The 23,757-nt window shown below is 35.2% G+C and overlaps 1 protein-coding gene across 1 annotated transcript in view; it reads right to left on the reverse strand.

Annotated features, from left to right (window-relative positions):
- Positions 1-23,757, reverse strand: part of MDGA2 (MAM domain containing glycosylphosphatidylinositol anchor 2) — a 778,105-nt gene that overhangs the window by 68,245 nt on the left and 686,103 nt on the right. The window contains exon 10 of the mRNA XM_045799284.2: positions 17,556-17,704. Within this exon, the coding sequence (XP_045655240.1) occupies positions 17,556-17,704 (149 nt within the window). The remainder of the gene's footprint in view (positions 1-17,555; positions 17,705-23,757) is intronic.

The raw sequence follows: 23,757 nt of genomic DNA on the forward strand, positions 1-23,757 counted from the left end.
CATTTATTACAAGGATCTGGTTTCCAAGCAACAGTTTTTTGAAGTTGAAATTATATTAAATACCTCTGTATATAGCAATCTCTTGACTACTATTTTTTGTGTTCATCTAATTAGAATGGACAAATATAGACCATATTATGAAACAATTTTATACTAGCTTATAAGGAATTTTATGTTAGCTTAGAAGGAAGAACAAGATTTTTAACAGTGAGTCCATCAGAATCACTTTATAAAACAAGAGTGGTTTCAAAATATACATTTGTTAACAAACAGGGAAATTTACAAACTACAAAATTTTCTTTGAAATATTTTATTTAAAATCTCAGCATTGCTATTATCCCTGACACTGGCATTATCACTAAAAGTGCTAGTTTAAAGATTAGATGTGGGTCTAATCTATAAAAGAATAGACGTCCAGAGCATCACTGAGCCAGACTCAGTACTTTTCTGAGCCTAATACGATTCTCAGATGAGAACCTAAAATGGAAGTATTCATGAGTTTTCAAACATACTAAGAATATTTGAGAAAATTCATATCTGAGCCATTTATTTTCATCAAATCTTGTTGATGTCTCTAATACACACGCTAACATGTTTCACTGTCCACATCAGCATATATTCTTTTGAAGAAATAGGGATACATAAATAATGAATAGCATATCTAGTTCTTAAAAAATTCTTATAACATGAAATGACTAGAAACTTTGGACTCAAGTAAGGTCTCCTTCAATACATCCAACTTCAGAGTCTCAGCATCCTTGCTTCTTAAAAATTTCGCCCTTGCACCTTTAGAAAACTATGTCCTGGTCTTTGAGGTGGTATTACTAGGGTAATCTATGTGGGACCACTGGAAATAAATGTGGATCTCTGCAGCTATGGGAAGGTACATAAAAGTCACGACTTTAATCAAACAATATTAATGAAACATGCAGGGACAGCTTTATGCAAAACAGACAATCAGACACATTTTAATCTCTCAGAAGACTCTACACCCAGATGATTATCCTTCATCTCATTTCATTTTCATAAGACCATTTCCTATTTCATTATTATGAGATAAGCTGCTAAAACTTTAACTTAGATGAAAAGTCCAAAAAAATCACCTTCTCTGGAGGACTAACTCATTTTATACAAAAGACTAATAATGACAGAAGAAATTTCAGATATTCAAAGCAATTCCCAGTGGTGCAATCACAAGATTGAGAGAGCTGTTTTTGAGCAGGTGGGATGTTGAAAACTCCATGTCAAAATACTTAGTACTAATATTTGCATGAACACAAATAAAACCATGTTTTATTTTTTCACTTGGCAAATGTCCTCATGCTTCTAAATTCCATTTTACACTTGTATTTAGATCCTTTTGAGGTTGCAAGCCAACTATCTCATTCATGATTAACGACACCAGTTTGTGTCATTATTCATCTTCCCGCTAGACCACACACAAATTGGAAACAGAAGCAAATGAAAGTAAATTGAAATAGAGGAATGTGTAATACTTCTGAAACATTAAAATTTATCAACTTATTATCTAGTTATATAAAATGGTATTAAACTATAGTAAAACTACAATTCCTTTGTTGATAGCTCCTTTTAACAATATAACTGATCAGCCAGTGACCAAAAATAAATAAATAAATAAATAAATAAATAAATAAATAAATAAATAAATAAATAAAGGAGCATTCATAAGCATGCAGTTCAATTCATCATGACAACAAGGAAAAAAAAAAACATGTTTGTTGAATTCTTTGAAAATCAGATAACTAGAACAAAACAAAACGAAACTGCCGCTTTAGCCAGGAGCCACTTAGTGGGTGATTATAGAAATAACTGAAGTAGACGTAAATCCTTGACAGTCAACAGTTATCTAATGGGCACTGAAAGTATGCATAGATGTACAACTAAAATAGCTGAAAAGGTGAAAAGCATTATGTTACATTAAATAATTCATGAAACTTTTTTTTTATTTTTAAACAATGGCCCATTAAGGCCATTCTATAAAAAGAGCATAAGTCATTGATTAGTATTAGGCATCTACGATAGGCCACCCCCAGCTAGATATTGCACGACAGAATAGCAGGTGGAAGAAGAAACGTAGGTCAGAAAAGACCATTTTTCTTGCCTTTGAGAAAATCTCATTCATTTAATCTTCAGGACAGTGTGTTCCCCCAAAATGAGTGCTTAAATTCACTTATCTTAAAATGAGTCTTTCTTTAAAATAATAGGAACTAATATTTACTGAGTGCTTACTCTGTGCCCCTAAATTTATAATCCTCTGGACATCTCAAAAATGAAGGAATAATTGGGACCAAAGTGACTCTTCCATTTTGTGAGAGATAAAGCGAAACTTTAATATATGCGAAATGAATCTGGATATTGATAGAAAAGTTGGGCTTTGCTATTGTTGTTTTGTAAAATAAAACCTGTCACGCCCTTTCTTAGTAAAACAATGAAAAAGACTGTTACACTGTGACTCTATGTTCTGTTTAGGATCAGTAAGATTTCACTATTCTAGGTTATGGTATATATTTACCTGCTATTTGTTAGCTAGAACTCATTGCTCTTCGCAACTGTCTGACAATGGGTTAATTTATTCTTTATAATGCAACTCCAGGAAGGAAAGTGATTTTCTTTTTTTTTTTTGAGTCACTGTAATATTCTCACAGTCCAGACTAGTATTTATTGAATTCATGCATAAACATTATTGAGTTGGTTACTCAGTGGGAAGATATGTCTTAGTTTCTGCATCAGAAAGAAGGCATTTTGCCCATCCTGACAAAATGTTGTGCCATTTCTTAGATTTACTGACAGCTAATAAAAACTCAAGCCCCACACCTAGATTAATTACCAACTGTCTCTGATTGAGCAATCCCAATTACAAACAAAGTTTCATTCTTTGCTTGTCCTAGTTTCCAGCAAGTCCACTGTGGGCTCTGCACTGTCCTGTCCCACACAGCCAGTGTCTTACCAGTTCCCTTTCCCTTACCAAATGAAAACGTCTGCTAATCATACCCTTAATTGGCAAAACGCCCAGTTCTTTCCTATTGGCCTTTGCATTATTATAATGATCAGATTCACACCAAATTTTTAAAATCTGGATCTCCACTGTTTCTTGTAATAGAGTACTCTATTTGTCAAATAGACATTTGAAGATTTGGTGCCCACAAAACTAACTATAAAATATATATACATTTATACATGTTTTTATTTTCCCTTGATATACTTATGAGGTGCTTTAATATCTTCGCTTAATTATTTTGTGGCTTCTATCTCTTGACCTCATTTATGTTTGTACCGAAATGTCAACTCCTAAGAAACGGGTTCCCTGACCACACTATTTCTTATAGCATGAGGATTACTGTTCACCCCATTGTCTCACTACGTTCCACCACTCTTCCCAACTTTTTTTCCACCTGAAATCATAATAGCCGCTTATTTGTGTATAGGATTTCTTCCTAAAGAAAAGGAAAGTTTTGCAAGGTAAGGAACTTTTCCTGAGTCTGTTGTTAGGGCTGTTTCTGACTTTCCGTTAGCTCGGGGTGGGAGGCTCATCTTTGTCCTCAGCTGTAAGGTGTTGAGTACCAATTTAAAGGGAACAGGAAGAGTTCCAGGCAACCTCATGTTACCCTGACATAAGGTCTCTCAAACAACGCCGGCAATCATCATACCACTCTTAGCAATAAAACAAAATATGAAATAAAGCCACACATATCATCTAACCATTGATCAGCAATAAAATCAGAATGATCCTTAACATTACCATTCCTGGTGCTTATTTAAAAATACGGGCTAGAAATTCAGAGCACTAAAAACATCGTCCAGAATTTCAGACACTAAAGGCTAAAAAAAAAAAAAAAAGCCATTTTGCAATATAGCTAAGGCCTTAGTTCTTGATTTCTTAGTGGCAAGTATGCTGCCCTGGGCAACTTTTCCCTTCTCAGTTTTATTTTTTGTCACCTATCTCTTGACACTCTAGCCAGCTTTTTGTAGCTACTTAGGAACATTCTATCCCAATTAAAACTTATGACTATGGAATACAAAATTCAAAATATTTTTTTTTTTTTCTTTTAGAGACAGAGACAGCATGCACAAGAAGGAGGGAGGATAGGGGAGGGGCAGAGAGAATCTCAAGCAAGCTCCACACCCAGCACAGAGCCTAACCAGGGCTCCATCTCCGGACCCTGAGATCACGACCTGAGCTGAAATCAAGAGTCTGATGCTTAACTGACTGAGCCACCTAAGTGCCCCATAAAATAATATTTAAATAAGCAAGAAAATGCAGTTACCATAGAAACATTAGGCGCGTCAATGCCTTTGAAAGCATGACTTCTTGTCTTTACCCTAATGCCTCTTAGGACCTCACATATTCCTCTTAGTTGGCAATTTGTTCTTATGTAAGTGACTATCTTGCGAATTGTCAACGGGTTTTTACAGACCGACCAGTCACAATAGGTCCTCAAAATATATAGATTTAAACTATATTGCAACTCAGACTTATTTCATATTCTTGAATATAATTAAGAGTTATGAATGTAGGGGCGCCTGGGTGGCAAAGCGGTTAAGCGTCTGCCTTCGGCTCAGGGCGTGATCCTGGCGTTGCGGGATCAAGCCCCACATCAGGCTCCTCCGCTGGGAGCCTGCTTCTTCCTCTCCCACTCCCCCTGCCTGTGTTCCCTCTCTCGCTGGCTGTCTCTATCTCTGTCGAATAAATAAATAAAATCTTTAAAAAAAAGAAAATGATTGTAAAAAAAAAGAGTTATGAATGTAGCCACTGAATTTTTGGGTCATTTACCTTACCTCATTTAGTGTTTGAGAAAAACTTACATGGAGAATGAATGCAGAAATTATTATTGCTTCATTTTAGCTAATGCACTTGATTATTCAAATTTAGATTCCTTCTTTCCTCCAGGTTGAACTATAAGTCCCCTTCCTATGCACATGATTTGAAAATTGTCTCAAAATAATGTCATGTGGGAAAAGTAAAGACAAGACTTTTGCTACCTTCTCAGATTTTCATCAGATTCTCTGCATACAGAATGAATTTTAATGATCTCACAAGAGTAAGATTTAGGAGCTGGTACATGCTTCAACATGCTCCCTCCAAAAAACAACTGATACTGTAAAAATCATTTTGTGTTAATATAGAGAAGCACTTAACCTAGTCCACCGATATCTGTGGGGCACTAAGATACTTTCTAAAGAAAGGATAATATAAAATTATAGAGGAGACAGTATAAAGTTAAATGTATATATATATATATATATATATGTTTTAAATGTAACTACAAATTTTTTTCTTTTTTTGAAGACCTATTATTGCAACGCCTTATACGATAAGCATACACATGTTCAAAATTAGCTTCCCAAAGTAGAGGAGCTGCTTATTAAATATAAGAAAACTTCCCATGAATTTTTTATCGTGTCATTTTGCTAAGACATGAGTCTCTGAGAATAAATTTTAGAATATTAAAAGAAAAAGAGTTGCAGGGATACATTAAAGTTATTTTACATTATAACATGAAACTTCCTTCAGATTTCTTAAAATTTTACCATTTTACATTTCCTTGAAAACATTACATTAAATATGTGCCTAACATTCATCTCAACACCAGTTCATTTTCCTCTTAATACAATCATATTTAAGAATATTTTCTTAACATACTGAAATGAGAAACAAATATTCACGTTTTGACATAAGATTTTCAGAAGACAACAAGCGCATAATAGTGAACATCTTCTTCATGTCTGCCTTTTGCTCCCTTCTTTCCCCCGACCTACTTGTAATCATCAAATCCTGATGGTGCCACATCACTTTCTGTCCAATCACCAAGGCAGCAGCACCGATGTGGGGTAGTTATATATCATTTGAAATAGAACAACAGCTTTCATGCTATGCGGTCCCTTCTGAATTTGTACCACAGTAGTGATCACTTGACTCCTCTATTTTGGCTCTTTATGTGTCTCCCCACTTCTCTCAAGGTAAATCTAGCATCTTTGGAACAGTTCATGTCCTTGGTCCCTCATATGTCCAGCTTGATCTTTTCCTTCTTTCTTGCACTATGGTCCAGATATACTGCTTTATTTTCAGTTCTCTAAGTTTACTGTGCTGGCTTTGTACCCAGGCATGTGTTAATTCCCTCCACATTCTTTGATCTGGGAAACCTCTATTCACCCTTCCCATGTAAGTTTGCTATTATTTCTGTCAGCATTCCTCACCTCCCAAGTTATCTTAGGTTCCGCTCCATTGTTTTCCCAAAATACCTTATATCTACACCTATTATCATACCTATCAAACCGTACTGTAATTGCCGGCTTGGTTATCCATCTGCTGAGGACAAGAACTATCCTGCCACCTACCCATCCCCACCCCTTTGGCAACTCTCAAGTGCTTGGCAGAGTTCTGCATATGTAATCTCAGCTTAAGTACACACTTTGTTGATTACATAAAAGAATTCTTCCTCTTGAGTGACCTCTTAATAAATTGGCATGAGATACAGAATGTAGATTTAAGCATTCATTTACAATAAAGCCTAACCCTATTTTGTCTAGTCTCATTTATTTAAGCACAGTGAACATGCTATTCTTGCATTGGTATTTTAATTTATAAACTTCTTGTATTTGTGTGTAGAAAGAGCAGTAAGAGGTGAGCAGACATAGACAGCTTTTCATGATGGAGCTCTGGGCTGCCTATCCAATCTCCTTTCCAACCAAATCCCATCACTTTACATTCTGATGATTCATAGATGCACACAGTTTTACAGCAGCAAAGGACGGAAGTTAGGAAAAGAGATTTCAGAATTAGACAAACAAGGTTAATATTCCAGTTCCCCAAGGACCACTCTCTGCAGAACATGGCTATATAGCTTGACATTTGTACGATTATTTCTGCATCTAAACAAGAGTGATACTAATTTCACAGGAAATTTTGGGATTTAGTATTATATTGGCATATTTTTCTAATTTATATTTTATTTATTCTGAAACCAAACAATGGTTTTACTTCTTCCTCATTTACCATTAAAAAAGCAAAAACAGGTATTCATATCGTGCCGCACCTGAATAAATTATAAAATAAAAAATTGAGGAAAAGATTTCCAAAGTCAGAAAGGTTTGTATAAGTTATGGACACTGTTAAGTGGAAAAGCAGATGTATCCTCAAATATGGGAAAGATTAAAGGAATAAAAATATAATATTTAATTATGTGGGCACAGAAATATAAACACAGAAGTATATAATTTAAAATACGTATAGCAACTAAAGTTCATACAAAAAGAGGTATTAAATTTCAATAAAAAATCATTACAAGGGGGTTAGAAAACAAGGTGAAAGTCTACTATTAAAAAATTAAGAAGAAGGGGGAGAAAGGAAAGGAAAGAAGAAAAAGAAGAAAAAGATAAAGAAAAAGACCTGAGGCTCAGGTAATAATATTCAGCTCAATTACACCTGTCGGACTCCAAGCCAAATGGCTTGGGTTCAAATCCCAGTTTCACCTTTGATTTAACTCTGCGATCTCGGGTGAGTTACTTAACCCCATCCTTTCTTCATCCTTAACACAGGATAACAGTAATATCTACCTCAGTGTGTTGATTAAAGAATTAAATATGGAAGTATATATAGGGCACTAGAATAGTATCAGACTGTGTGGTATACATCCTTCAAGAACAGCTGGTAAGAATAGGTAAAGACCATGTATTCAAACTATGGTCTTCAGATTCCTAACATCATGCTCTATCTCTTCAAAACTGGTTTCCAGAACTTGGAGTCCCCTCAAGCAACGTAAACACTTTATGATATTTTGCATTTCTTGTTTGAACTTCTTGAACCAGAGGACACAAACAGAAAATCAGGCAATCCATTATCAAGCAATGGTAAAGCAGTAGTTATTATGTAATTTTTTTGAAATCTGTCACGTTCAGCATTTATTATTCAAAGGTCAATATTGTTCCAGACACTTTAGTTAAAATATTTTAACTGCTGAAAAGTAATCAGGTTTTTGTTATGAAAATAGTATAAAAATATGTATGACTCCACATTTTCAGACAACTTAAGAAACTAACATAAACTGAAAATGACAAAGCTAAAGTGATGGTAATTTATAATTAAAAATGAAAAAAAGTAATAGAAAATGATCATTAATACAAGACAACTCTGACAATCATTCATTCTTGAAATTTGAGGGAATGGTCACTTAGGAGTTGTAACAGTGTTTCAAGGTGGTCACGTTCCTTCGTGAAGCACTGAGTTAGTCATTAGGAAACTACCAAATGTAAACTTTAGTTTACACATACCATAATTAAGTAAGTTTTAATACCTCATTGATAGGTGTCTTGTAAAAAATCCTTGGAAATGCATACAGGTATAAGCCTAAGAAACTGTGTATATCTTGCCCGGAAGTAAAGAAAACATTTATTTGCATTTGAGTTCTCAGTCCACCAGGTAAATCTTCATCAACTGTGGACTGAGAACAATATTTTAATAATCACTGACCTTAGAAATGCATCAATCCAGGCATAAGAAGAGGATACATCTCTGGTTGGAACTCACTGTACCCATTATAAGTTACCCATTATGAGATGTAAATTTCAAATTCATCCACAAATGGTGTTGAACAGCATTGCCTAGCACTGTGCTTGAAAGAGCATTTATCCGTCCTTTCTATATTGAGATCAGATATAGGAATAGTAATGATAAGAAAATGCCAAAAGATGGAAATGAAATCTGACCTTAATCTCTTCAATATAGAATGACCATATGAAACAGTGGTTCTCAAAGTATGGCCCTGAAACAGCTTTATCAAGATCACACAGGAAGTTGTTAAAAATACAAACACTTGGGCCGTACCCCAGACCCACTAAATCAGAAACTGTGGAGGTGGGTCCCAGCAACTGTTTTCCCAAGCACTACAGGTGATTCTGATGCACACTCAAATTTGAAAACAGTGTTCAGTTTATTAACAGATATAGTACAGGGAGTACAAACATAGAGTATAAATCCATATATAAATCTGAATTCAAACAACTTGCATAGTGTTGAAGCATGAAAAAAAGAAAATGAAGCCCAAGTGTCCATTGATAGATGAATGGATAAAGAAGAGCTGGCGCATATATGCAGTAGAATATTACTCAGCCATAACAAAGAATGACATCTTGCCATTTGCAACAACGTGGTTGGAGCTAGAGAGTGTGACGCTAAGTGAAGTCAGTCAGAGAAAGACAAATACCTACATGGTTTCACTCGTATGTGGAATTTAAGAAACAAATGAGCAAAGGAAAAAAGAGAGAGAGAAACTAAGACACAGACTCTTAATTATAGAGAACAAACTAATGGTACCCAGAGGGGAGGGGGTGTGGGGGAATGGGTAAAATCGGCGATGGGGATTAAGGAGTGCACTTGTGATGAGCACAGGGTGTTGTATGGACTAGTTGAATTTCTACATTGTCCATCTGAAACTAACATAACACTGTATACTAACTACACTATAATTAAAATAAAAAGCTTAATTTAAAAAAAGATTCGATTAACTCCATTCTCCATTTCGAGTTTTGATATTTTTTTCCCTTAAAATCAGGTGAAGGGGTACCTCGGTGGCTCAGTTGGTTAAGTGTCCGACTCTTGATTTCAGCTCGGGTCATAATCTCGGGATCATGAGATCGAGCCCCCAGCAGGCTCTACTGCGTGAGATTCTCTCTCTCCCTCTGCTCCTCCCCACCCTGTGTTCTTGCTCTCTGTCTCTAAAATAAATAAATCTTAAAAAAAAAAAAAAGTCATTGAATGAATGACTGCTTTCCACTGACCTTTATAATCCTAGTCATTTAAGACTCTGAATTTATATAATATATATAATAGCACAGAATATATTTTATATATATGTCTATTGGGTAGTTTCTTTGATTTGGAGCAAATTCTTGGAATCCATAATAACCATGTATTTACAGACTGTAAGAGATGGAATTGAGACATTTAAGAAGTGTTCTTTTATCCAATGAAATATATGAATCCGTCTTCTCTTCTTAATAAAATACTGATTCAAATGGACAGCCTGGATAGGCTCCGGGCAATTTAATTTGACCTGTAATCAGTTGACCTTGGAATAATATTAAACCTATCTACATTTTTTTTTCCTTTGCCCTCTTAACTTAATTACCTTAAAAAAGCAACACTGGTTTGTCTGTATTTTTTATCTTTAGGCCTTTTTAAACTTTTAAAATTTGTTTGAAATTACAAATACCAGCCCTTCCACCCCAACACATTCACACATTCTTTCCTTAGTTTTCATGACACAGCAGATTTTTCTACCTCATGGTTATTTCTTTTTCACTGGAACTTCTATCCTTGCTGTGTTCATGCAGTAAATTTATGTCTCTACATTTTTGCTGCTTTCAGTTCTTGTGTCTAATGCTTCTGACCTGTAAGCTTACATATTCAAAGGGAAGTATTCACTCAAATTCTAGTAGCATCTTCCTAACCAGGCTCCCTTTATTTGGTTTATGTTCACTATAATTCAAATTTAACAAGTCCAGTTTAAAAATCTGAGCATTCTTGCAAACTTTGATTCAATATCTTACTTTTGTCAATAATTTAACACTCTTTCACTCCAAAAGTCTCTTTGAGGTTGCTCTTTTTCCACTATATCCTGGGTCAAGGAAAAGGAAAATACTAATTTATTTTCCTGAGCAGTATTACTACACAAAATGAAATTAGTACAAAGGGCCACAGACTCAGAAAATTCTTCAGAAAGTAGTTGGAATTTTCCAAGACAAAGTACCCCTATTTCACAAAGCCTTTCACATCAAAGGCCCATGGCTCATCATCTCAGATTTATTGTATTTATTCCTCCTGGTAATTACATTGCGAAGTTAGTATTTATGGGAATGAATGAAGAGTACATGTGCAGTGTCCTTGATTTGGAAGATGGAGATAACCACTTTTTATGAACTGGCTTATGGTTTATTTCTTTTCCAGAGCCAAAGAGACCATTAACAAAATGGCTTCTCTACCTTTCTCTCTCTCACCTGCTCTCTTCTTCATCTATATATTTGATGATTTCCAGAACATTCACTAAAGAGATTGGAAGTAAATGGCAGAGAACAAATGTCACTGTACTTTTAAAAACTGTTTCTCAAAAATTAAATCAGTATTCAAGTTCTGCCCATTTCAACATTTTCTTAATTCAATTTTTCTTTCTTTCCCCTTTCAAGACTCTAATCTAAATCTTACTCAACCTTACTTCAAAAGTGCCTAATTTTTTCTCTGCCTCTATTGTAATATCATTTAATATACTATATAGGATATGATCAGATTAATCTACAGAAGATGTCATTTTATTCATGATTTAAGACTATACAATGAGGGGCGCTTGGGTGGCACAGCGGTTAAGTGTCTGCCTTCGGCTCAGGGTGTGATCCCGGCGTTATGGGATCGAGCCCCACATCAGGCTCCTCCACTGGGAGCCTGCTTCTTCCTCTTCCACTCCCCCTGCTTGTGTTCCCTCTCTCGCTGGCTGTCTCTATCTCTGCTGAATAAATAAATAAAATCTTAAAAAAAAAAAAGACTATACAATGAATTCAGATTATCTATCAATTCCCCACTGACTTCCCAAGGCTGGCGTGAAATGCCCTATGTCAAATGGTTCCTCCAAACATCTCTCTCAACAAAATCTGACCAACTGGCTTCAGCCAATCACGTACATTACTCTCATATATTTCAGCATCTGCAGGCTGCCAGTACTTTCCTCATACAAGTTGCTAAAGCATTAAAAGTCATCCCCCATGACCAACCAATTATACTGCCTGTTCCTTAAAATTTTCTGCTTCTATAAACACATTAAACTAGGTACTTAGCCATATTAATAGCCACAATTGTCACACATATAGTCATTTGTGTATACAATAAATTTATAAATTTTTAATTACTATGATCTACTATAACATGAAGGCTTTACTAAAAAAAAAAAAAAACAAAAAAACCCACCAAATTATTTAATAAAATAACAAAAAGTATTTTAAGTGGAAGGAAAAATAAACTATGACTCAGTCACTACAGTCACATGTATGAAGACCACACTGAAATTGATAATAAATTCATCTAATAATTATACCAAAAAGCATCTTTGCAATTAGTGATTTCTCGATTCGTCATTATTAAGGATTACTATTTATGAAAAAAAAATTGAGTATAAACCCATGAAAACTAACAAACCAGTCTGTCCCTTGGTGATCATGTCTCTTAACCTCACTGCCTTGCAGCACTAACTGCTCCTAAATACTTGTTTCTGTGGCATTTTGTACACACCCTCTGATAGCACCTGCTTCACTAAGATGCTAAGGGCAATGCTTACTTCTTGAACTCCTGGTAATCACTGTAGGATCAATTTACTTAAAGTTTTGTTGACTGACTGTGTGATCAAAGGAATAGGATAATTCTAAGCATTTCAATAGGTCATAAGTCAAAAAGATAGGAACAGTGGCAATTTCATTTTACTCAGTAACACATCCTACTTTCCACAGGGGACAGTCAAAAAGCCACATTCATTGTGCATCTCTACGGCAGAGTATAAAAACGAAACTACGAGAAAGTCTAAAATTCTTTATTATTAGAAACTATAGCTGTGTATGTTTCAAATGTAGCCAAATAATGTTTATGTTGTTTATGGTATATTCAGATGAGCCAGAAAGAGTTTTGCTTGTTTCTTAATTCCTTAGATACCAAGGAAAGCAGACATTCAAATAACCTTTTCTCTTTGCTGTTAAGCAAGAAATGAAGCAAATAATTGGAGGCTAGTAGCTGTCTAAGGAGATTAAACAATTGCTTAGCTGAGCCTAGAAAGTATAAATTAAGGACATTAAGATCTTGAGAAAACTTTTTTCCACACATTAATATTTTTGACTTCACATGATATTTTTGTTCTCTAAGTCTCTTAAAACAGTACCTCCAGAATGCCAGTGCTTTTTTTTTTTTTCAAATACACTGCAACAGCTTCTAAGAAAAGTATATAAGCCAATACTCAAATTTTCTAGAGAAATTTCCTTATCATATTTAAATACAGGGCAAATAGCTTAATTGAAATAACTAACCAATTTTACCAGAAAGCTAGAGAAATGCTGGGTTCAGTCCACCAACTCCGTCCAGCTGTGGTAAATTTAATAACACAGCAGTGATCTTATCACCTTAAATTTAAGAATAGATAACAAGGTTTCTCACAGTGTCCAGCTGAAAAACAAAATGGGGCTCTCTAGAGCTGAATCTGCCATTAATTTTAAAGAATCAAATTTGTTTTTCAGACTTCATTTAATACAGAAATGTATCGCATAATTAAAGCTATGTTCAATATAAAAAGGGGAGGTAGATAACCGACACATTTTGCAGATAGAAGAAATTATTTAGATGCATAGGCTCAAAATAAAAATATAGGCTAAATAAATAAGTCTTTAAAAACAGGAAATATGTGGCATAAATTATTAATAATCCCTTGTAGAAAAGTTGGTCTCATAATCAAAGGCATAAATATTAATTATTAGGGAAGAGCATCCATTTTTTAAACTTATGTTGCTGAGGGTACATTCCTAACATTGTATATTCAAATATCACCCAAGTTACAGTGATTATATTCGAAAGTTCTTGAGTCAAGATTCTGACATAGCTTAGGAGATGAAAAAAGCCATTTGTACGTAATAGAAAATCTTCATTACACTGATCATTAGGTCAGAATTCAAGAGTGATTTTTTTTAAATGCTTGTATCTGATTGTGTCTTAAAAAATATTGATATCTGGGGCGCCTGGGTGGCACAGCGGTTAAGCGTCTGCCTTCAGCTCAGGGCGTGATCCCGGCGTTCTGGGATCGAGCCCCACATCAGGCTCCTCTGCTATAAGCCTGCTTCTTCCTCTCCCACTCCCCCTGCTTGTGTTCCCTCTCTCGCTGGCTGTCTCTATCTCTGTCAAATAAATAAATAAAATCTTAAAAAAAATGTTGATATCTAAACGTACATGCTTGAGAAAGAAGAAATCTAAATTTTCTAAGATAATATAGGAGAAATAACCTTATTTTACAAAATGCCTTTGTTTCCTATTATTAAGCAGGGGGATATTCTTAAAAGAACTGTATCACTTTCACTGTATCTGGGATGGTTTCCTATCATCAAGAACTTTGGTGTATAAGGAGATTTTCCAAAAGAAATGTTGTTTTGAGGCTATTTTTCATGTAAAGATTTCTTCATGTAAGGGTAAGTGTACAGAACATGGTAGTGGCGAAAAGACAAGTGGATATTCACGCTCCTTCCGTTTTACAAACGCTGCCTTCCTACTCACGCTGTCAGAACTGCACGAGGCCATTACTCTTTATTGAGATCTCCCCAAAATACATATCAACTTTCTCTCCCGTGGCAAGACATAGTATCTGAGTAAAATTACCAATTAAAATACAGCATTATAAAGAAAAAAGCACTTATTTCTTTCTAAGAAACACTCATTTCTAAATATAAAAGAAAATCTGAAGAATAAAGAAACCCAGAAAAAATGCTTGGCGAGGAAAGAATTAGCTTCAAAAATTGTGTGAGAGACAGGAATTGTTTTCCAGACCAACGCTTATAACACCAGAAGTATGTTTTCCTCCAGCGAATGGCAGGGATCTCACGAACTTAGAAAGAACAGTATTAGCAGCAGCCTTACTGATCTGATCAAGAAGGCTTTCAACTAAGACTCGAGGTGGAAGAGAAAAATGTGAATCCATAAAATGGATATTACGGAGGACAACAGGTTTGAAATGAAAATAAGACATAGGGACAAAAATGCCCAGAAATTATTTTGTGAAAATCATGACTTGGAATCACACTTAGGCCTAGGATATATGGTATACCGAATAAAACTAAAAAACAGTAGACGTGTTAAGGTCTCAAAATGCACTCTCTTTTTTTAGTCCTTACACAATTTCAGTGGATGAGTGTAAGAATTGCCACAGATGTTTGTGTAAGGAGTGCCCCGCACAGGGGAAGCTGGCCTGGGGGGCAAGTGCAGAACATTTTCCACTCCACGTCCAATGGCCCAATCGGTATCATTCTCTTCAATTTATAGGGTAGGAACCTAGACTTAGGTATGTTCAGAAACCGGCTGAAGGGTATCTAGCTAAAAAATGGTGAGGCTAGACTGGCTAGCATTGGAAGCCAGGTACGTCTGGAATTCATAATTTTAGGAAAACATAGGGAAATTTATACACACATATGCACACATATAGCATTTATTCTAAAGTAGCAGAGTAGGGGGAAATTACCTAATTTGTTCACAAGGAACAACACAGTGACTGGGAAATGTGCGTCATTGCGTATCAGGGAGTTATATACTAGTTTTATGATCCAGAAACGTAAAGATAGGAATTTATAGGAGATGCTAATATAGGAGAGGAAAACCTGAAAAGAAGGGAAACTGCCACTGGAAAATAGTGTAGTGATCGTAGCCAAACATAATACAGAAAGTAGTTTATTAGTAATGAGTACAAGACGTGGACGAGAAGGAAGGGCTTCAATTAGCTGGATCCCTCTTAGGAGGAAGTCTAATTCTGCTAAAAATGTATTCGGGGGAAGACTCTAATGGTAACTACTTTTCTGCTAAATTTGACTTAGAAGGTGGAGACATTGGGAATGAAAGTTTTGAGGAACATGAGAGCAAAGGAAGGGAACGATGAGCAGAGTTGGGTAAATTCTGCAGAGAAAACCAGGCAGCCCTTCAGTTTACAGGGAGAAATGGGCCATGACCCACATACTCTAAGAAAATACACCTGAACAAGAAAGCGAGAAACCAAAGATGAAATCCTGACTCTATCACTGCAAATAAAGCTATAACCGGAAAAAAGGAAAAGACACCTAAGGAAAATAATAGCAATTTGGTATTCGGTTCTTAGGTATTTCAAAGTAGAGGTAATGCAAGATGAATGTGAATGCCTAAATCAAGTGGTAAGAACTTAGAAAATGAGTTGACGTGTCTAAAGTCAAGAATGCTCTAAGAAGCTCCAAATATGAAAGATCTAAAAATGTTAGCTGTGTGTAGTTAAAAAAAAAAAAAAAAAAAAAAAAAGGAAAAGAAAAAGAAAAAGAAAAAGAATAAAAGCAAATCCACCAGCTGAGGGAGAAAGAACTGCTAATCTTTCTTGTTTATATTTTCTTTATCAGGGAAAATCGTCATCCAATTAGAACTAATAGAACAAACAATTTTGATATGGATTTAGGATTTACTCAGATTTCCTTAGGAACTGAAGTAAAAGAGGAATAAAAAGAAATGATCCGCACTGTCTGCTATATCAGAGACCTGTGATACTTAGACAAGGAGTAGCGATTATCAAATACCAGGATGTATTCACTAGAAAAGATTTTTTTTTAATTTTTTTTTTTTTTTTGGCTTCTTAGACAAGAAGGACAAGAATATTCAACTACCAATGTATCTTAATTTGGATGAGGTATCCTACATAGCCTTTTATTAAAACTTCTCGAACAAGGTAGAAAAAGTTTTATGATAATACAACTGAATGGATTATTGGTGATCGATCAATCCTTCTCCAAGCAAATTTTGTCCTTTTTACTGTGGAAATTCAAAATGCTATCCTGTGATTTCACTAAGGAAGTGGAAAACAACACTTTACAAATCTGTGGATAATACAAAGTTGTGAGGGAATCAAATAACTTCTGGAGAAAATGTTTTGTTATGCAGAAACAGTCACCCCCCCCATAATAAACTATGTAACAGGAAACAATATAAAGACTTACATTTAAATTTCAAAAATATCGTTTGCACCAACAAAGGATAACCGGGCTAAAAGATGGTTCATTTGAAAAGATCTATTTACACAAAACCCATAATCTTCAGCTACCTTAGGAAAACATTGTTCTTGATGGTTTCTGTTCATTTTACTAAAATATTTCTATTCTTCAGATACTTTAACTTCACTCTTAAAACACCCTCTCTCTATACTTTGAAACCCTTCGATTAAAAGAGGGGAGGAGGGTAGGGGAATGGGACAGACCGGTGATGGGTAGTAAGGAGGGCACGTATTGCATGGTGCACTGGGTGTTATATGCAACTAATGAATCACCGAACTTTGCATCAGAAACCAAGGGATGTACTGCATGGCGACTAACATAATATAATAAAAAAAATTAAAAAAAATTAAAAATAAATGAAATAAAATAAAAATAAGTAAGACTTCTAGATCCTTAGGAAACATGACAAAGAATTATGCAGCACAGGCAAGTGTGAGCACATCTTAAATAAGTTTCTTTCATAGCAAGAATCCATTGTAATTTCTATAGCCTCTCTCCTGGTGAAGGATTTCAGGAGGCTCAAAGGATGTTACTTTAAATTGTCTGCTGTTACAGTAGAAAACACAAAAGTTAATTCCAAACATTTGTGAATAGTTAGGAACAATTCTATGTAGAGCACAATTATCTTTCGTATGGGAAAATACAGTCTGGAATTTATGCAAAATGATTAGAAATTTATAGCAACGTATCATCATAACAAGGTCTTCACAGAACCACAAAAAGAAAAAAAAGGCAGCAATTAAATTTCTCACCTGCCTGATACCCAACCGGTATGCAACAATCCGATCTACCGCATCAGGGTTCATTTGTGTCCACTGTAGACTGTAAGAATAAACACGATGTCTGTTCTGCCACACAGGATTGTAGGTGTCGTAGTAGAATTCTGGGGCATAGGCCTTTCCTACAAATAGAAAGAGTGCTTAAATTCGAATGATGACATACGACAGTCAAACACGCTTATTCTTTTTTGGTCCTTTTACCACATTCTACCATGTGTCCCGTGAGTAATTATTTTATTTGAAAAGTCATTATTAAAATCTAACCAGGGGCGCCTGGGTGGCACAGCGGTTAAGCGTCTGCCTTCAGCTCAGGGCGTGATCCCGGCGTTCTGGGATCGAGCCCCACATCAGGCTCTTCCGCTATGAGCCTGCTTCTTCCTCTCCTACTCCCCCTGCTTGTGTTCCCTCTCTCACTGGCTATCTCTATCTCTGTTGAATAAATCTTAAAAAACAAAACAAAACAAAACAAAACAAAACAAAAAAACCAAATAAAAAAACCTTATAAAATCTAACCAATTTTCTGGAGAATTTTGAGAATAGATGTAAGAAGATTTCCTGGTTGATTAGATGAACAGTGTGAGAGGAGGAAAAGAATCAAGCTCGACTACAAGTGTTTTAGTCTAAGGAACTGAAAGAATGGAGTTTCCAACTGAGATGAAAAACCATGGGAGGGTCAAATTTTGGGGGAGAACTTCAGAAAGTTATTTTTTAACAGTTTGAATGATCTAAATGGAGACATCGAGTGGGATATACTGGTCTAGAATTCCAGAGAGGCCTGAATTAGATCTATAATCCGCTAACCATAAGCATATGGATAGATTCTAAGTTTAAAACCATGAGACTGAAGAGATCACCAAGGGACTGTGAGTAGATAGAGAAGAAGACTAAGGCCTGTGGTGCTTGGGTGGCTTAGTCGGTTAAACGCCTGCCTTGGGCTCAGGTCATGATCTCAGGGTCCTGGGATCAAGCCCTGAGTCGGGCTCCCTGCTGAGTGGGGAGTCTGCTTCTCCCTCTCTCCCTGCCCCTCCTTCTGCTCATGCTCTCTCTCTCAAATAAATAAAATCTTAAAAAAAAAAATGCTAAAGCTTGACCACTGGGGCAAGCCAACGTTAAGAGAAATGAGAGCAGATAACAACCCCAACAAAGCCTGAGGTGGAACAAACCAGTGAATGGGAGGAAAATAAAAACTGTGGTATCCTAGAGGTCAAAAGTAGTATATCAGCCAAGCGAATGATCAATTCTGTCAAAAAAAAAAAAAAATCAGTAAAAATGAAAATGTGTGTTTATATTGTGTTTGGTCAATACATTTGAAATTACCCAAGCAAAAACTTAACAATGACACGAGAACTTGGGTCAATGACAAAGAAGCCTTTATTTAGAGTTCAAGGGTACCTATGTCAAGTGCATATAGTGTATACGACATATACGAACCATCTGCTTTTTTTTTCTTCCAGTTACCAAATTGAAAAGCGCACAGACCATTTGGAATTATAGATCCAACTTTTTGATATTCTGAAATATAGATACTTTTATACCTTCCATTTTTTTACCTATAAGTATTTATTTATTAAATTAACAATATCTAAGGGAAGCCTATTAAATGCCATGTAGCATACTGGGCAATGGGGATACAATGCATGAAGTATAGCCTCTGTCCTCATAGAAACTGCTAACATTGCTTAGATTTTTCAAATAGCTCTGTAATTCTTACTGAATGATGAGTTAATAAGTTGTACATTTATTATTCCTCATTCAACATCTTTTCTGTTTTTTCTTTTATAAAATTAGGCTAAATATTAAATGTCGTCCTGGGTTTTTCCTCATGGGGGTCTGTTTGCAAGAACTTCTCTTACCTGGTTTTTCATATTTCTTTATTAGTTGTTTATCATCTAATATGGTTGCAGAAGGGCTGGCTCATAAAAATTTCTAACAGATAGTTAAAGGATGGATTTTGCCCACTAAGAATAGAAGTGATAGTCTCTATTATCCCAGAGAGGTTCACCAGGAAAAAATAATATCAGATAAACTGAATTTGATTTTTGATAAGTTTATTAGTGAAATTAAATACATGGACTAAAATACTTAAATTTTAGTAACATTTGAAAAATTCTCCCAAATCAACATTGTATGCAATGAAGAAAATGTTCTAAGGATATTCATTCAGTTGAGCTGAAAATAGATTAAAAGGAGATCTTGGGCATAGAAGATCTCTAGAAAAGAGTCATCACATTCTCTTTATTGCTTCTTTTATCTCTTTATGGTATTTTTCCTCATTACTAAGTGATAGCATGAATCCATGAACCCATGAATCACAACACTTAAGAGCAAAATCTAGATGAGAGGAAAATAATATTCTGAATAAAGAAATTAATACCTAAAACATCACTGACAGCTTGTATTTGAGACCAAATGTTATTGAGGATGTGCATTTAGTAGCAGCCTAGATAAAGAGCTAGGGGTTTTGATTAAAAATAAGCATCCCGGCACACCCAGGTGACTCAGTCGCTTAAGCGTCTGCCTCTTGATTTCAGCTCAGGTTATGACGTCAGGCTCCTAGGACTGACCCTCTGACTCTGCCCCTCTCCTCATATGTGGGCATGCATGCACGCATGCTCTCTCTCAAAATAAATAAATAAAATCTTAAAAAAAAAAAAAAAGCATCCAAAACCCATAAATGAAGTAATGAGCTGCTTAAGTAATGTAAACCTGGGATATTTTCAGTAGACACTAGTGTCTACATTGAATTAAGGGGATAACAGTCTCAATGTTTTTTTTTGGGGGGGAGTTGCTTTTTGTTGTTGTTAAGATTTATTTATTTATTTATTTATTTATTTATTTATTTATTTATTTGAGAGAGACAGCCAGCGAGAGAAAACACAAGCAGGGGGAGTGGGAGAGGAAGAAGCAGGCTCCCATTGCTGTTGGGAGCCCAATGCGGGGCTCGATCCCAGAACGCTGGATTCACGCCCTGAGTCAAAGGCAGATGCTTAACGACTGAGCCACCCAGGCGCCCCATCTTTTGTTTTTTAACCAAGGGGGAAATACGGAGGTATTCAATTTAGTTCTAAGAACCACTTTGTTCATAAATGAGTGATGCAGTGGAATGGAATGAGTAGAGAGAGGAGAGTCCCAACCTGTGGCTTGTTTAGCATGCAAAAGAACAAAAAAGGCTCTCAAAAATAGGCAGATATAGTTTTTCTAAGACTCAAAATTCTATCACAGAGAAAGAAAATCAGACAAATTTTAACCTATCTATGAAATAAGATGACTACCAGTGGGTGGATTTTAAAAGGAAACACATTTTGATGTTGAAATTTTCTACCAATCCTTTCTGAATATGCAATGACCTACCTCAGGGGACTGTGATTTTCTCTTCACTAGAGGTTTTTTTTGTCAATACCTTCCAGTCATTGAGCAGGACTGAGATGGGTGGCTTTCCACACCGTGGCCATGAAAGCACCTCTGAGTCTCAATCTATAGGGTGCCGTGAAACATCCGCCTGCTGTTTATTGTACTACCTTAATTGTACGAAGCATACTGACTTCCATTTCATGTTTCTATTACCTGTGGTCTAATCCTATTTTTTGGCTGACCGCCAGGAGAGAAACTGGCTGCCTGTCATAAATGCAAATTGCCTTAATTCTAGAAGTGATTATCTAAATAAATACTTTTAAGGTTATTGAAGCAGTTTAACCTTGAAGGTAAAAAAAAATCCTCATGACTCTGTGAATAATATCAATTTGCTTATCAAGATTATTTTCAAGGTCATCTAACCCTTATATAAGTATTCCGAACAGATCAAATTTCAATGTAAGATTCCATCATCTTTACATTTAATTGCAGATTATTATGAAGGTTTTCCAGTATATTTTTCCAGTATATTTTTAAAACGTTTTATCTGAGTTGATATATCTGTATTACTGTGAGTAACATAATACATTATAATCTTTCATGGAACATCAGTATAGAAAATAATTTAAAGAAGAACTGTTCCAATATCTCATATGATAGATAAAGACATTTAGGAACAAAATAGAAAAGGTGATGGTGTACAACAATTGAAATAACCAAATAAACAGGCCCCATTACAAATCTTGACTTTGATTCATGGAGAAAGTTTTATTTTAGTTCAAGATTTTATTTTATTGTTAATTTTTTAATGTTAGCTGAATTGCCACACCTTAGAATCAAAGGTGAAAAAGTTTTTAAATGGTGTGCAATACTGATTAGTAATAAATAATTACTGATAAGAAGTAATTTTGAGGCACCTTGGTGACTCAGTTAAGTGTCTGACTCTTGATTTCAGCTCAGGTCATGATCTCAGGGTCATGAGATAGAGCCTGGCATTGTTCCCCGCACAGCATGGAGTCTGCTTGTCCCTCTCCCTGTGCTCCTCCCCCTGCTTGTGCGGGCACTCTCTCTCTCTCTCTCAAACAAACAAACGAATAAATAAAATCTTCAAAAAAAAAAAAAAAAAAGAAAAGAAACAATCTTGACCAGTTGCAGTTAAATATAGATATTATTGTTTATGTCTCAGAACATACTTTGTACTAAATCTCTTTTGCTTTAACTACCAAAGTGCTTTCTAATTTTATTTAAAAAATAATTTTTAAAAGATAAAAAAAAACACATTCACAAATTTTTCTCTGATTTCAGAACCAATCATATTTAATATTAATACAATCATTTTGTAAGAAGCACACCGTAATACTAAGGAAACACCCTTATAATAATAGGCTTTGACAACCAAAGATGACATCTGCTGGTCAACACAGAAAGAATTCATAATATATTTTTTTCTTTTTTATCTTCTGGGCATTTTTTCCTCCTTCCAACAAGCATGCCAAGAAATTTTTTTTCTCTTTTACATTCTGGTTTCATTTTTATGCAACACTGTCCCAGTTTAAGTCTTTTTAGACTAAATGACCTAGAACTACATTCATTATCTAAACGAACAGATAATTTTTAGATTCATTATGTATATGGATCTTGGATTTTAAAATATTCTTTAAATATACCTAGACAAAATATTTAATTGTTCAAAATTTTAAATAGAATTTATATAAAAATACATTTACTCTATTTTGCAAATAACTTCTGAAAAGTGATTGAGATTTCAGAATATGATTTTATGCATAAGCTAAAAGTTCAGGAAATAGGAAGAAGCTATGACATGTCACTTTCCCAGTCTAAGAATGTTAGATTGAAGTTTAACAGAAATTTTTCTTAGGTGTTTTTTAAGCTTGCAAGCAAGAAGGAATTATTCCTTGAGGGTCAAAAAGCACAGAACAGAAAACCCAACACTGAATAAGAGTTTAGGGAAGAAAGGAGTGTTGTTGGTCATTGCACCCTTGGGAGCTGGTATTTTAGGCCCAGAGGAGATGAGGTTAATGGGCCAGTGCAAGATGAGAAGGTGGAAATGAGGCCACCACATATGATCAACATCAGTAAAAACAGCTATCTCAGACATAGGGTCTACTAGAAAAAAATGTCCCCTCACCAGCACAGGAAGATGCCAAAAATATTTACATTAACAACAACAACAAAAAATCATCCTTGGCTAATGACATCACTGGACCACTTGAGTAAATCCAGTATCAAGTTATTTTTGAAAGACATGCTCTCAATTTAGACTACCGAAAATTTCTCTTAATTAAACCTCAATGAATCTGAATTCAGAACACAACATTACTAACACACAAGAAAATGTTCCACTAAATGACTAAGAAAGCCAATGAACAGCTGGATTAGTCTATAGGTAATAGAAACATACAACAGAATTTATAAATAAAGTCTGCCCAAGACCATTGAAAAAATACAATAGAGAATGATAAACAAATACTATGGGACTTTCTATGAAAGAATAATTAATACTCTCTACTGGGATCAGAGGTAGGCTTCATACGGGACATATCTGACATCTTTACAGATCTTAAAGAAGAAATTGTTCAGACAGACAAGGATGGCATATGGAGGGATTAAGAAGAGAAGAAATAAAGCATGGCCTTTGGTAGAGAAAAATGAATATATTATGGATAATATTTTAGAATTCCCACGAGAACTGGTATAACTGTAGCATGCAGTGCCCGTCTTTCCTACCAAACTCTGCCCTTTTGAAGAACAGGGATGGTCTCATCAGCTGTTATATGACTGCTAACACACTCATGAGCTAGAA

Source organism: Ursus americanus, chromosome 35 (assembly GCF_024610735.1).
Source record: "Ursus americanus isolate L20-20 chromosome 35, mUrsAme1.1.p, whole genome shotgun sequence".
In the NCBI taxonomy this organism is placed as follows: domain Eukaryota; kingdom Metazoa; phylum Chordata; class Mammalia; order Carnivora; family Ursidae; genus Ursus; species Ursus americanus.